General features: G+C 42.7%; 1 protein-coding gene across 4 annotated transcripts in view; it reads left to right on the top strand.

Moving 5' to 3' along the window:
* gbf1 (golgi brefeldin A resistant guanine nucleotide exchange factor 1) overlaps window positions 1-16,446 on the top strand; it is a 139,193-nt gene that overhangs the window by 55,080 nt on the left and 67,667 nt on the right. For all 4 annotated transcript variants that reach the window (XM_061790664.1, XM_061790668.1, XM_061790663.1 and 1 more), the window contains exons 4-7: window positions 1,695-1,826; window positions 14,114-14,232; window positions 14,502-14,610; window positions 14,719-14,779. In XM_061790664.1, the coding sequence (XP_061646648.1) occupies window positions 1,695-1,826; window positions 14,114-14,232; window positions 14,502-14,610; window positions 14,719-14,779 (421 nt within the window). The remainder of the gene's footprint in view (window positions 1-1,694; window positions 1,827-14,113; window positions 14,233-14,501; window positions 14,611-14,718; window positions 14,780-16,446) is intronic.

The raw sequence follows: 16,446 nt of genomic DNA, 5'->3' as shown, positions 1-16,446 counted from the left end.
GTCTCAAAGTTCTGAGGACCCGGGTTCAAATCCGGCCTTGCCTGTGAGGAGTTTGCATGTTCTCCCTGTGCCTGTGTGGGTTTTCTCTGGGTACTCCGGTTTCCTCCCACATTCCAAAAGCATGCATGGTAGGTTGATCAGAAGACTCTAAATTGCCCATCAGTGTGAATGTGAGTGCGACTGGTTGTTTGTTTAAATGTGCTCTGAATTTGGTTGGTGACCAGTTCAGGGTGTAGCCTGCCTCTTGCCCAGAGTCAGCTGAGATGGAAAATTCAAATCAGTACTGGCAACAGATGTTACATTGTAATGTGAACTGTAGGGACTAAATTATTTTTTTATGTAACAAGGATTGAAGGAAGCGTGTTTGCTCGCTAAATGTAGCTAACGCGAGCTGCAAACGAGTTACCTTCGTCTTCGTCGGAGGAAGCTCCGAATGAAGCTCGTCTGGCTATCCGAAAGGGAGTTCATTCTCTGAAGATTCTGGATCCCATTTATTAAAATCCTAGTTCGCAGACGATCAGCCAGTAAGCGGCCGAGAGCATCTCGCCATTATGTATGGGCCGGCATTTTGCGCACGCGATCGGCTCGGAGTGTCATCCTTTATTCCCCGCATGATCTAAGGCGTCATTCCTGACGGTCGCAGGAATATTTTTCTTGCCTTGGCGCAAGGGAATTTCTAGGACCGAAAGCTTTGTATTTATTTTTTTAGATTTTTTTTCATTTTGTCTTCTCTCTTTTCTGCCATTATGTTTGTCTCTTCTCATTGTCTCTTGGACCCCGCCAGCCCGCCCCCTCCTTCTTCTTCCTCTGAGGGAGGGATGTTCAGCTGAAGGCATTGTTGCCCTCTACAGGGTGCCAATCCTCATTGCAGTTATCCAGAGGCTTGACGATCACACATAAACGGCACAAGACCCTCCCCCACCCATACCCGTTAAAAAAACGCCATTGACGTCTTCAGACGGCATTGGCAGGGAATAGATGGATTCTGAATAATGTCTTTGGACGGCATTGGCAGGGAATGAGTTAAAGTGTTAAAGCACCGCAACATAGGGTCCCTACTGTTGTCTGTGCTTATGCAACAGCCAGCCAGCTCCCAGTACCCACCCTTCTTGGAGTACTCTTTGGGGAGGGACTCCCTCATTCTGCTTTCGACCCAATTCAACGACTCCTAAACTACTGTCTTAACTCTGTGTACAGCTTTGTGACGGTGACTTCTGACATATTTTTGTGTTGGTAAAGCTTATCGTGGTTTGAGTGTCTTTTGTCCATTTCATGTGTTTCGGATTTACAGATGAATCCAAAATAACCCCAAACGTCAGATTTCAAAGTAGAAGTTGCTCGCTCCACTCTGCTCCTGTGGCTGCTTGCTTTAGTCACCATTTTGTTGTGGTAACTTGTTTGGTTGCTGCAGCTGCCATCCATACAACGCGAATGACATGCAAAGCGCCCCGCTCTGGCCAGGAGGTGAATCGATTCAGACGATTGATTTAGTGAATCAATATTGAATTGCGGGGGGGGAGTATTGCAATGCATTGATTAATCTATTTTTACCCACCAACAGTGTATACAGGGTTTGCAGGAGAGTGTTGTGCACCCCTCTACTCCTTAGACAAATGAAACTATAGAGGATATAGTTATTTTGTAAACAGTTATTGCCTCTGCATGTCTGATATGTCTTGTTTCCTCATTTACAGAACTGTCCGACGTAGAACCCAATGTATTCCTCAGACCTTTCCTAGAGGTGGTCCGCTCGGAGGATACCACTGGACCAATCACAGGCCTTGCCCTTACCTCTGTCAACAAGTTCTTGTCGTATGGCTTAATAGGTAAGTTATCATAGCCATTCCTCTTTTTATAAATTTGGTTTACTCATCAACCACATGACCATGCGTGGAATTGCACGGAATTATTTCTGCATGGACTTGCTCTGCATTTTCAAAAGACAAAACTATCACAAAACAGATAGCACCCCTCACATTTTTGTAAATATTTGACACCTTTTCAGGGGACAACACTGAAGAAATGACACTTTGCTACAAACTAATATAGTCAGTGTACAGCTTGTTTAACAGTGTAAACTTACTGCTCCTTTAAAATACAGTCCTCTTTAAAAGTATTAGAACAGCAAGGTAAATTCCTTTGTTTGTGTATACTGAAGACATTTGGGTTTCAGATCAAAAGATGAATATGACAAAGTTCAGAATTCCATCTTTTATTTCATGGTATTTACATCTAGATGTGTTAACTCAGGACAGAGCACCTTATGTTTGAAGCCCCCCAGTTTTCAAGTGGGCTTGAAAACAAAAACAGACATGATGCCATGGTTGAATGCAGCCCGATGGGGTACACAAGCCAGTGCAAACTGTAGGCCGGTCCCAAGCCTGGATAAATGCAGAGGGTTGCGTCAGGAAGGGGATCCAGCTTAAAACTTTGCCAAACAAATATGAGGTTTCATCCAAAGAATTCCATAACGGATCGGTCGTGGCCCGGGTTAACAACGTCCGCCACCGGCGCCGTCAACCTGCAGGGCCCCGGTGGAAATTCAGCTACTGTGGGTCGAAGTCAAAGAAGAAGAGGTGGAAAGCGGGTTCTTCGGCAGGAAGAGGAAAGCACAGAGCCTAGAACTGAATGTGGGGACTTTGAATGTTGGGACTATGACAGGAAAATCTCAGGAGTTGGGTGACATGAGGATTAGGAGAAAGGTTGACATATTGTGTGTCCAGGAGACCAGGTGGAAAGGCAGTAAGGCTAGAAGTTTAGGGACAGGGTTTAAATTATTTTACCTTTGTGTAGATGGGAAGAGAAATGGAGTCGGGTTATTTTAAAAGAAGAGTTGAATAAGAATGTCTTGGAGGTGAAAAGAGTATCAGATCGAGTGATGAGGCTGAAACTAGAAATTGAGGGTGTGTAATGTGATTAGTGGTTATGCCCCACAGGTTAGGATGCGACCTTGAGGTGAAAGAGAAATTCTGGAAGGAGCTAGACGAAGTAGTTCTGAGCATCCCAGACAGAGAGAGAGTCGTGATTGGTGCAGATTGTAATGGACATGTTGGTGAAGGAAATAGGGGGGGATGAACAAGTGATGGGTAAGTACGGCATCCAGTAAAAGAACTTGGAGAGACGGATGGTGGTAGACTTTGCAAAAAGGATGAAAATGGCTGAAATTAACACTTTTTTCCAGAAGAGGCAGGAACATAGGGTGACCTACAAGAGCGGAGGTAGAAGCACGCAGGTGGATTACATCTTGTGCAGACGACGTAATCTGAAGGAGGTTACTGACTGTAAGGTGGTGGTAGGGGAGAGTGTGGCTAGACAGCATAGGATGGTGGTGTGTAGCCAAGCCACTGCAGCCAAGGTGATCAGAGAGGCAGGCAGGAGAATACTCGGTGTATCTTCTGGCAGGAAAGGAGAGAAGGAGACTTGGTGGTGGAACCTCTCACTACAGGAAATAATACAAGGAAAAAGGTTCGCTAAGAAGAAGTGGGACACATTGAGATGCGACACAGGGCAAAGGTAGAGGTGGCAAAGGCCAAACAAGAGGCATATGATGACATGTATGCCAGGTTGGACACTAAAGAAGGAGAAAAGGATCTGCAGTGTATTTTAATATTTATCAACAGTGTTACATACTTTGATAGCCGTAAAAGCATGCAAAAAAAATATTTTAATTATAAGTATATATACATTTTATTTCATGCCCTTATATTTGTTTAACTTTTGTGTGGATTTACTTTTTGTGTTATGATCAGTTAAAACATAAATTTTATTATCACTCCAATATATGTTGAATTTATGAATGAATTGCTTGAAATTTAGTGGGGCTCCTACTAAACTTGCTTGCTTTCCCCCACCTCCACCCCCCCTCTCTCTCCAGAGGAACCTGGGACTTGCTTAAAGGTTACTTAAGGTTAAGACTTGAGACTTGCGTCCCTTAAAAAGTGGGAGGCACATATACAAACTGTTGTAATTCTTACACCGTTCACCTAATTTAGATGTAAACACCATCAAATTAAAGCTGAAGGTCTGCAGTTACAGCACATCTTGTTTGTTTCGTTTCAAATACATTGTGGTGGTGTTTAGAGTATAAAAGCTGAGAATTGTGTTCATGTCCCAATATTTATGGTCCTGACTGTATGTGACTTACTCCCACCTCTGACATACTGTGGCAGAGCTGCTTCTTCTTTTTTTTCTTCTTTTCCTTTCGGCTTGTCCCGTTCGGGGTCGCCACAGCGTGTCATAATTTTCCTTGTAAGCCTATCTCCTGCATCTTCCTCTCTTACATCAATTGCCCTCATGTCTTCAATCACTACATTCATCAGCCTTCTCTTTTGTCTTCCTCCAGCCCTCTTCCCTAGCAGCTCCATCCTGCTCCCTGCTTTTACTGCAGAACACAATGTCATCCGCAAACATCATAGTCCATGGGGATTCCAGTCTAACTCATTTGTCAGCCTATCAATCATCATTGCAAACAGGAAGGGGCTCGGGGCTGATCCCTGATGCAGTCCTCACCACTGTTCTGCTGCCCTCATACCCTGTATTATTCTAACATACATGCCACTCCAGACTTCGGCATGCAGTACCACAGTTCCTCTCTGGGTACTCTGTCATATGCTTTCTCTAGATCAGTGATTCTCAACCATTGTGCCGGGGCACATTAATGTGCTGTGAGCGCTCTTCAAGTGTCCATCCATCCATCCATTCTCTACCGCTTATCCGGGTCGGGTCGCGGGGGCAGTAGCTTCAGCAGGGACGCCCAGACTACCCTCTCCCCAGCCACTTCATCCAGCTCTTCCGGGGGGATCCCGAGGCGTTCCCAGGCCAGCCGAAGGATGTAGTCTCTCCAGCGCGTCCTGGGTCGTCCCCGGGGTCTCCTCCCGGTGGGACATGCCCGGAACACCTCACCAGGGAGGCGTCCGGGAGGCATCCGAATCAGATGCCCCAGCCACCTCATCTGGCTCCTCTCAATGCGGAGGAGTAGCGGCTCTACTCTGAGATCCTCCCGGATGACCGAGCTTCTCACCCTATCTCTAAGGGAGAGCCCGGACACCCTGCGGAGGAAACTCATTTCGGCCGCTTGTATCCGGGATCTTGTTCTTTCGGTCACGACCCACAGCTCATGACCATAGGTGAGGGTAGGAACGAAGATCGACCGGTAAATTGAGAGCTTCGCCTTTCGGCTTAGCTCTTTCTTTACCACAACGGACCGATACAAAGTCCGCATCACTGCAGACGCTGCACCGATCCGCCTGTCGATCTCCCGTTCCATTCTTCCCTCACTCGTGAACAAGACCCCAAGATACTTGAATTCCTCCACTTGGGGCAGGATCTCATCCCCGACCTGGAGATGGCATGCCACCCTTTCCCGACTGAGGACCATGGTCTCAGATTTGGAGGTGCTGATTCTCATCCCAGCCGCTTCACACTCGGCTGCGAACTGCTCCAATGAGAGTTGGAGGTCACGGCTTGATGAAGCCAACAGAACCACATCATCTGCAAAAAGCAGAGATGCAATACTGAGGCCACCAAACCGGACCCCCTCTACGCCTCGGCTGCGCCTAGAAATTCTGTCCATAAAAATTATGAACAGAATCGGCGACAAAGGGCAGCCTTGGCGGAGTCCAACCCTCACCGGGAACGAGTCCGACTTACTGCCGGATATGCGGACCAAACTCTGACTCCGGTCGTACAGGGACCGAACAGCCCGTATCGGGGGTTCGGTACCCCATACTCCCGAAGCACTCTCCACAGGACTCCCCGAGGGACACGGTCGAACGCCTTCTCCAAGTCCACAAAACACATGTAGACTGGTTGGGCGAACTCCCATGCACCCTCGAGGACCCTGCCGAGGGTGTAGAGCTGGTCCACTGTTCCACGGCCAGGACGAAAACCACACTGCTCCTCCTGAATCTGAGATTCGACTTCCCGACGGCCCCTCCTCTCCAGCACCCCTGAATAGACCTTACCAGGGAGGCTCTTCAAGTGTGCCATGGGAAATTATAGAATTTTATGTAATTGCTCAAAAAAAAAAATTATTTAAAAGAATTAATGTATCTTTGTTAATCTATTCATTCCAGTGAGGCATAGTGACAGACTGAACAAATAAATGCTATTCTATTAGATGCCAGGAAGTACATACAGTAATTAATGCATCCACTTTTTGTGACAATTTTGTTTGTTGGTGTGCCGTGGGATTTTTTCAATTGTACAATATGTGCCTTGGCTCTATAAAGGTTGGAAATCCCTGCTCTAGATCTACAAAGACACAATGTAGCTCCTTCTGACCTTCTCTGTACTTTTCCATCAACATCCTCAAGGCAAATAATGCATCTGTGGTACTCTTTCAAGGTATGAAACTATACTGTTGCTCACAAATACTCACATTTGTCCTGGGTCTAGCCTCCACTACTCTTTCCCATAACTTAATTGTGTGGTTCATCAACTTTATTCCTCTATAGTTCCCACAGCTCTGCACATCACCCTTGTTCTTAAAAATGGGCACCAGCACTTTTCCTCCATTCCTCAGGCATCTTCTCACCCGCTAGAATTCTGTTGAACAAGCTGGTCAAAAACTCCACAGCCGGCTCCAACTACCGGAGACAAATTCCTTGTGTGTTTTGGACATACTTGGCAAATAAAGATGATTCTGATTCTGATACCTCCACAGGAATGTCATCAGGACCAACTGCCTTTCCATTTTTCATCCTCTTTAATGCCTTTCTAACTTCCCCCTTACGAATCATTGCCACTTCCTGGTCCACCACACTTGCCTCTTCTCTCTTCCTTCTCTCTCATTTTCCTTTTTCATCAACTCCTCAAAGTATTCTTTCCATCTAGCTAGCACACTGCTGGCACCAGTCGACATATTTCCATCTCTATCCTTAATTACCTTAACCTGCTGCACATCCTTTACATCTCTATCCATCTATCTGGCCAACCTGAGGAGATCATTTTCTCCTCTTTTAGTGTTCAACCTGGCATACATGTCATCATATGCTTCTTGTTTGGCTTTTGCCACCTCTACCTTTGCCCTATGTCACATCTCAATGTATTCCTTTCTCCTCGGTCCTCTGTGTGGCACTTCTTCTTAGCTAACCTCTTTCCTTGTATAATTTCCTGTACTTTGAGGTTCCACCACCAAGTCTCCTTCTCCCCTTTCCTGGCAGAATATATATCATGTACTCTCCTGCCTGTCTCTCTGATCACCTTGGGTGTAGTGGTCCAGTCTTCTGGAAGCTCCTCCTGTCCACCGAGAGCCTGTCTCACCTCTTCCCGAAAAGCTGCAGCTTTCGACCACTCGGTTCTCTGCTCTGCCTTTGTCTTCTTAATCTTCTTCCCCACCACAAGAGTCATTTTACACACCACCATCCTATGCTGTCTAGCCACACTCTCCCCTACCACTACCTTACAGTCAGCAACCTCCTTCAGATTACATCGCCTGGACAAGATGCTTCGTGCTTCTTCCTCCGCTCTTGTAGGTCACCCTATGTTTGTGCCTCTTCTGGAAAAAAGTGTTCACTACAGCCATTTCCATCCTTTTGGCAAAGTCTACCACCATCTGTCCCTTCACAGTTCCTTTCCTGGATACCAAATTTAGCCATCACTTCTTCATCACCCCTATTTCCTTTACTAACATGTCCATTACAATCTGCACCAATAAAGACTCTCTCTCTGTCTGGGATGCTCAGAACTACTTCGTCTAGCTCCTTCCAGAATTTCTCTTTCACCATTAGGTCACATCCTACCTGTGGGGCATAGCCGCTAACCACATTATACATAACACCCTCAATTTCAAGTTTCACCCTCATCACTCGATCTGATACTCTTTTTACCTCCAAGACATTCTTAACTAACTCTTCCTTTAAAATAATCCCTACTCCATTTCTCTTCCCATATACACCGTGGTAAAATAATTTAAACCCTGCCCCTAAACTTCTAGCCTTACTGCCTTTCCACCTGGTCTCCTGGACACACAATATATCAACCTTTCTCCTAATCATCATGTCAACCAACTTCTGAGATTTTTCTGTCATAGACGCAACATGCAAAGTCCCCACATATACTCCGACAGTGTTTGATTTGACAAGATAAAGCCCAATGATTGTAAAAGACGGCATACGGTGGTATCGGAATTTTTAGATTTTATGGCAGTAGTCTGACATAGTGCAATCGTGAAAGACCAAATTTATCTTGTAGTCTGACCCAGGCATAAAGTTCAGAATCATGAACTCCAAAGTCAAGGTACATCAGTGTCAGATTGCACCATCCGTCAGTTTGAACCAAAGTGGACTTCATGGGAGACGACCGCAGTTGAAAATAAATAAATTTTAAAAAATGAGCCGGGTATTTTCCAAACTGCATGTTGACTAGCCACAAAGCTTCTGGGAGAATGTCCTATGGACAGACGAGACAAAACTGGAACTTTTTGGTAAGGAGTTCACAGTGTCAAAAATGAAGCATACAGAATACAGAAAACCGTCCCTATTGTGAAACATGGAGGAGGCTCTGTTATGTTCTGGGGCTGCTTTGCTGCATCTGCCACAGGGTGTCATGAATCTGTCCAGGGTACAATGAAATCTAAAGACTACCAAGATATTCTAGAGAGAAATATGCTGTCCATTGTCAGAAAAGTTGGTTTTCGTCGCAGGTCATGGGGTCTTGATAATGACCCAAAACACAGCTAAAAACACACAAGAATGGCTAAGAGCAAAACATTTGACTATTCTGAAGTGGCCTCTATGAGCCCTGATCTAAATCCTATTGAAGATCTGCGGTAGGAGCTGTAACATCCCATCTGGAGAAAGCAGCCTTCAAACCTTAGACAAATGGAGCAGTTTACTCATGAAGAGTGGGCCAAAATAAAGTCTCACTGAAAGTTTCAAAAATTGTTTGATCGCAGTGCTTGCCTCAAAAGGTTGCACAACAAAATATTAAGGGTACCATCATTTTTATACAGACCTTTGATTTTTAAAGTAATTGTTGAAACACAATGCAAAAGCAATGTCTGATTTTCATTGGTTAATTTTCAATGCATTTACATTCATTTTTGTCTGATTCAAGTAGTTTCTGTGACAACTGTGGGTTTTTCTTTGAACAGAAGGGTACCAATTTTGTCCATGTGTGTAGAAACAAGCGGCTGGCTGCCGCGAACACTCACCACTGAGCAAGGTGGAAGAGGTGAAAGAGATCTAGCCCACTGGTTGTCATTCTAACGGATGCCGGACTAGCCATTTGCCCAGTATGTGGAGCCGGATGACTGCTGCCACACCGCATTAGACAGTGCCACCCTTAAAATGAGTCTATTTTAATTTTTAGGCCAGAAATATTCTGTAGGAATGTCTTTTATTCTTGATCCTTTGGGTATTTTGACGAAGGTATGCCACAGACTTGTTCATAAGACCCATGTGAACGGTTTTAACTTGTGAAAAAATGCACATTTTCTCCTTTTAACGGAAATTGTTGAAAGCATTTTCTTGAATAAGTAGACAGTACATTATATAATGTACAGTATATAAAAAGAGCTCTAAAATCTATTGGAAAATGTATTTTTTTCATTGAACCCAATATGTTTTACTTTTGAACTATAAAATATTTGGTACATTAATAAACATGTTCCATGTTAATTCGAAATAAATTAACTACAGTTAAGATTGTCATCGAGAAGCACCAGGTGCTTCAAGCTTTGAGAAGCTGATTCGGTTTTCGTCTGTCTGTCTGCCCTCTTTTGGAATAGATTATCTCAGAAGGGACTGTTTCCAATCATTCCATGAGACACACTGGCACCTTTTGTTAACTTTTTATTTGTCAATAAAATTGAATGTTCTCCTTTTACTGCTGGTGTCCCGTATTTCCTTATTAGCGCGTTTATGTCATACAACCCTCTCTGCGTGTGTGTGTTTGGGTGCACTGCCACACTTTCCCCCTCTATGCTCAGCTGTAAAGGTAAAAAAAAAAAAGGCAGCTCTGCTCTCCTCAAGATCAAAGAGGCTGATTGTTTAGCATGTGACAGTCTCATCTTTGCAAGCAGCCAATCATATTGCAGCCCCCCCCCCCCCAAAAAAAGCTAATTACCGGCAATTGAAACTTTGACTTGTCAAAACCGCGGTATACCTTCAACATGGTAATTGGCCCATGCCTAATCTGTACCCACAATGATAGATTGGTTTTACTGTTCTTAATAAACTAAAGGTGATGAATGTTGCATCTCATTTGAGATAATGGTTAAGATGGAGAACATAATTACAGTTCCAGAAGTGTTTGTGTAGAAGTGCACTCAGTCATTTGGTGCAGTTGTACCGCTCTCATTTGTTTATAGCGGTCACTGTAGTGTGACGTATGGGATTGAATGAGGTGTCTGAGGAAAATATGACAATTTGACATCAGACCACACATTTCTTCATACTGTATAACTAATAATAAAAAAAATCAGTTGTTGCATTTTGATTACAAAAAAAGATCAATCTGAATGGAAAGGATACAGAGTTAGAGGATTTAATTAAGCACAAGACTCTTCATGTATTATTGCACCTACTGATAATAATGTATTAATTGATTACATTCATAGCTGCACTAATAAAATTTCAGCTATCAGGGGGCTCAGAGAGGACCTGGTTTTGTCAAGCACTGCCATCTCCTGGTTCGCAGAAAATGTTCTGTACTCTTTCTGAACCTGGAATGACAAATGTCTTTACTGTATCATGAATGATGGTACCCACAATTTACTATTTTGTTGCAAACCCTTTGGGGCAAGCATTGCAATCAAACGATTTATGTAACTGACAATGGGACTTCTGCACCTGTCAATGGGTATTTTGGCCCACTCTTGGTGAGCAAACAAACTGCTCCAGTTCTCTCAGGGTTGAAGGGTGCCCTCTCTGAACTGCATATTTTACTGTAGCTCCTTCCACAGATGTGGTAATAGGATTATAACACCGCATACCAAGAATTTAGTCTTTGTGTGTAGACTTTAAATTATAGGTAGCGAGGGTAAAAGGGATGAGTGGTTAGCACATCTGCTTCGCAGTTCTGAAGACCCGGGTTCAAATCCAGCCTCGCCTGTGTGGAGTTTGCATGTTCTCCCCGTGCCTGCGTGGATTTTCTCCTTTCATGAATTGCATTAAGTGCTCTAAAATTTCCTGGTAGACAGCTGCATTAACTGGACTTGATAAAAGACAATGGAACCACACCAGCAAAAATTACTGACTGTGGAAACTTCACTTTAAGCAGCTTGACTTTTGTGCTTCTCCAGTTTTCCTCCAGACTCTGGGACCTTGATTTCCAAATGAAATGCAAAATTTACTTTCATCTGAAAAGAGAACTTGGGACAACTGGGCAACAGACCAGTACGTTTGCTTCTTAGCCCAGCACAGACGCTTCTGACGTTTTTGGTTCAGGAGTGGCTTGACACACAGAATTCTACAGCTGTAGACTTGTATGTGGTGGTTCTTGATGCACTGACACCAGCCTCAGTCCACTCCTTATGAAGCTCCCCCAGATTTCTGAATAGCTGTTGCTTGACAGTCCTCTCAAGGCTGCGGTCATCCCTGTCACTTGTGCACCTTTCCCGGCCACATTTTCCTCTTCCTCTTAACACTTTATGTACTTTGATACAGTGCTCCGTGAGCATCCAGCTTCTTTTGAAATCTCTTTTGAGACTTTTTCTCCTTATGCAGGGTGTCGATGGTTGTCTGCACAACCATCAAATCAGTCTTCCACATTATTCTGAAGCCTACTAAGCCAGACTGAGACCATTTAAAGGCCAAGGAAAACCTCTGCAGGTGTTTTGCGTTAATTAGCGGACAAGATTGGGTGTTGATACAGTGTTGGATTTTGTCATGATATTCGAATTTTGTGAAATGCTGGATTTATTTTTTTGTCTTTCTGCCATAATCAAAATTGAAACAGAGGCTTGAAATTGTTCACTTTGTGTGTGCTGAACTAATATACAAGTTTCACTTTTTGAAACAAATTGAAATAAATGAGCTTTCCCTCGATATTCATTTTTTGGTGCACATACCGGTGTTACCTCCTCACAAAAAGATGCATGGTGAATGCTTTCAGTATACTATTAAGCACATTGACTGCACTGTTAGATATGTGGGAGCAGAAAACCATAGCTGACAGGTGATCTTGTGCTATTATTATTAAATTACCCTTTGAGTGCAACCTCCTGATTTTGTATTTTATTTATTTATTTATTTTTAAAACAAGTGTTGCTGTACTTTCTTAATAATATGGTCACTTTGCTTTGTTTGCTCATGCACATGTTCGCCTGACCAATGTATGTTTGGTATCCAGTATCATTTCCAACTGCTTTATGTGGCAGCTAGTCTGATTCAACCTACTAGTTTCTCCCTCCATTGAAAGTTGTGCTGCATCATTTCCACTGTTGTTATTTTGTTGCTTTTATCTCCATCGGGGGGAAATTCCTTGCTTTGTACACCTTAACCCCCAAGAAATTTTCCATAGACGTATTTACTGCATTTCTTAAAAAGCAATATTGACTGACTACAGCAATGCTCACATGCTTATTCCCCTTATGCTCATTTCCACACACTGTATCATATATTTAGCTTTGCTTAGAAAATCTTTAACTGAACTTTATATTCTCAGTCTTTCCATCTATGCTTCCCCAACACTCCTTTCTTTACCCAGGCTTATTAGTTAATGAATTGTTGCTTTCAAGGGTGATGGGAATGAAAAACAGTCTGGCAGAGAGCTGGCTAGCCACTCAGATTTCCAAAACACTAGATCCCGTTGCTCCATTAGCCAATTTGCCCCCGTCTCCCCCTCACAAAAGGCCACATCTGGTCCCATGTTGTGAAGAACAAAACAGAAGAACTGAAACTACAATAGTTTTGCCGAAACATGGATGTGCTTGACCTTCTCTATCTGTTAACTATAACTGGTAAATTATATGGATCAGCCAGCCACCATTTCTTGTTGTGATGGTAACCCAATGTCTTGTACACTGAAAATAAACTGAACTTAAAGATTTGTACTATTTGCCGTGTTGATAGATACAGTATTTATGGATGAGTTACAAGATATGTATTACTTTGTCATGTAGATCTTAGATCAAACTCAAATGCACAGTATTGATCTAGTATCAAAATGTGTTTTTATTGATAGGTTTGAACTCGTAAAAAAATAATCATAATGTTCATATTGGTGATTAAAAAAAATATACTACTATATTACTATATCCTATATATATATATATATATATATATATATATATATTACTGTACTTACTATATGTTGCTGGCATGCATAGATGAACAAAGACTTACTTGTAATTATTGAATATTTTATAGACATTAAGGACTGGATAATTTTCCACGGTACCCCTGATGATCTCTCATGGCCCACTAGTATGCCACGGCACCCTGGTTGGGAATAACTGTAAAATTTATAGCTGCCTCCTCAGGCCCACACATCCATGTCTAAAACATACAATACTGCAATGATGCAACTTCATCACTCATGATGAGTATTCTGACTTCTTCTACAGCGTTAGTGTAGCCTACTAGTTGCATTGCAGTTTAACTTTTTACTTTGAGAAATGTTTTGAGAGGTGATTTTTTTTTTAACACAGAAGTTATCGCGAAATAATAATAAACAATTAAATTTGTTTCTAGCCGCTTTTCAAGCCACTGAAGATCAACATACAAACAGTTAAAAGAAATCAAGCAATAACGGAACATAAAACAAAAATTAAAATGGCAAATGATATGAGAAATGTGATGTTTTCTTTTTTAATGTTAAAAAAATTAAATATCCTTGTGGAGTCAGTGTTGCACAGTAGACAACAAATACTGAACAAAGCAATCAATTATCTTATTGTTCTACATTTCAAAAATGCATTTAAAGTTATTATGCAATTTTTTTTCAATTCAGGGATTTTGTCTGAGTGAACATCAATCGCTGTTTATTTGATCATTGTCACCAAAGCAAACACTTTACCGATACTTGTACAATACATTGAAATCCAGTTCCATTATATTCCTAAGCTAACCATATGTTGGCATCCCCATTGTCGGAATTTCTGGTTTTCCATGAATAAAATGTTCTCCATAAACAGTATATTGAAAACATTGTATTTTTGTATTTGCAGATGCTAACCATGAAGGTGCAGCTGAGGCCATAGAGAATATGGCGGATGCTGTAACACATGCCAGATTTGTTGGAACAGACCCTGCCAGTGATGAAGTGGTCCTTATGAAAATTCTACAGGTACTGCACGTCCACTGGACGTGAGCACCAAACTATGCTAATTCTATGTATCTTTACAAATTGTTTCATTGTCTTCACTGTCTCCTTGGTGCTGTAACAATGTATACTTGCAATTACTTCTGTGTTTTTAGAATTGTTGTGTGTGAATTATTTCAGTTGATTTTGTATACAGATCACAATAAAAAATTGAAGCAATGTTTTTTCATCTCACTAGTTAATTTAAAAGATGCACGTTAGACACTGTCAAGGCAAACCTTATCCTCCTTCAGGTCTTGAGGACACTGCTGCTGACACCAGTTGGAGCCCACCTGACAAATGAATCTGTTTGTGAGATCATGCAGTCCTGCTTCCGTATCTGCTTTGAGATGCGGCTAAGTGGTTAGTCACTCAACCCTTCTTTTATCGTGTTCCTTTGACTTGTATTGTTTTTTTTTTTGTGTGTTTTTTTTTAATACGTCAAACATTGTTTTGTTCCTGTGTACACAGAACTCCTCAGAAAATCAGCTGAACACACCCTTGTTGATATGGTGCAGCTTCTGTTTTCCAGGTAAATCGATCTAAAGAATAAGGGAGACATCTCTCTGCAGTTGTAGTCCTCCAAATTTTGTTGTGATTAGATGGTTTGTATGTTTTGTATCAATTAGTTATATGAAAAATAATAGTTTTTAATGAGATTAAAGTTGAGATATATGAACTTGTTTTCTCTTCACTATAATTGCAAAACAACAAAGCTTATTAATTTATTTCAATAAATTGGAGAGCATTCCGTTGCTTCGCCTATCACTTCTGTGTCACAAATTTCAGATGGATGCATATTTGCTTCTTTGGCATCATTGCTCAATTCAAGATAATGGATTATAATTTGCAGTCCGCACAGCATCAGTGGGCTACTTATTGTCTAATGCCATCACATGATTTTTCCTTTGGCATTTAGCATGAGTGCTTCTGTCTTCCCATCACCCACTCATTGGTCATACATCAGAGTGCCAGTCACATTCAGTCAGATCCAGTTTCAGTCACATCCAGTTGAGCTCTTTACTGAGTGATCTGCATGTTGATGAAGCTTCAGCAACAGAGCCCCATAAATATTGCCAGCTGCCGAATAATATGATCTGGGTTATCAGCTTTTTAATACCTTCTACGTTCATCTATATGGAAAGACACTAATGCAAAAAAAGAAAATGTAATGGTATTTACCAATATGGATGCATGCACTCCCAACAATAGGTTTTGATGCAGGGTAATTCCAGAAAGCGTGGAATGGGGCAGGAGTCACAGCTTCAAAAACCACCATATTCACACGCATCCGGGAGATGGGCTACAACTGTCGGGTTCCTCGTGTCAAGCCACTTCTGAGCTTGAGCCAACATAGGAAGCGTCTCAACTGGGCCAAGGAGAAGAAGGACTGGACTGTTGGCCAGTGGTCCAAAGTCCTCTTTTTCGATGAAAGTGAAGTGTCCCTTTCATTCAGGAATCAAGGGCCAAGGGTTTGGAGGAAGACCGGTAAAGAACAGAACACAAGCTACTTGAGCTCCAGAGTGAAATATCCACAGTCAGGATTTTGGGTGCAATGTCCAGTGCAGGTGTTGCTAAACTCTGCTTTCTTAAATCCAAGGTCACTGCAACAGTCTATCAGAATGTTTTAGAGGACTTCATGATTCTTTCTGCTGAGGATCTGTATAGAGATGCCGATTTAATCATCCAGCAGCACCTGGCCCCTGCGCATACCGCCAGAAGCACCAAAACCTGGTTTGATGCCCATGCCATCACAGTGCTTGACTGGTCAGCCAACTCGCCGGATCTAAAACCCATTGAGAATCGATGGCTTTTTATCAAGAAGAAAATGAGGGGCACCAGACCCAAAAACAAAGAAGAACTGACAGCAAGCATCAAGGAAATCTGGGCTTCCATAACTCCCAGGCAATGTCACAGGCCTCTTCTCTGAGATCCTCCCTGATGACCGAGCTTCTCACCCTATCACTAAGGGAGAGCCCGGACACCCTGTGTAGGAAACTCATTTCGGCCACTTGTATCCGGGATCTTGTTGTTTCGGTCAGCTCGTGACCACAGGTGAGGGTAGGAACGTAGCTCGACCGGTAAATCGAGAGCTTCGCCTTTCGGCTTCGCTCCTTCCTTACCACAACGGACCGATACAAAGTCCGCATCACTGCAGACGCCGCACCGATCCGGCTGTCGATCTCCCGTTCCATTCTT

The sequence above is a fragment of the Phyllopteryx taeniolatus genome, chromosome 11 (assembly GCF_024500385.1).
Source record: "Phyllopteryx taeniolatus isolate TA_2022b chromosome 11, UOR_Ptae_1.2, whole genome shotgun sequence".
NCBI classification, from domain to species: Eukaryota; Metazoa; Chordata; class Actinopteri; order Syngnathiformes; family Syngnathidae; genus Phyllopteryx; species Phyllopteryx taeniolatus.
Note: the sequence above shows the minus strand (reverse complement) of the source record. Positions and strands in the feature narration are given on the sequence as shown.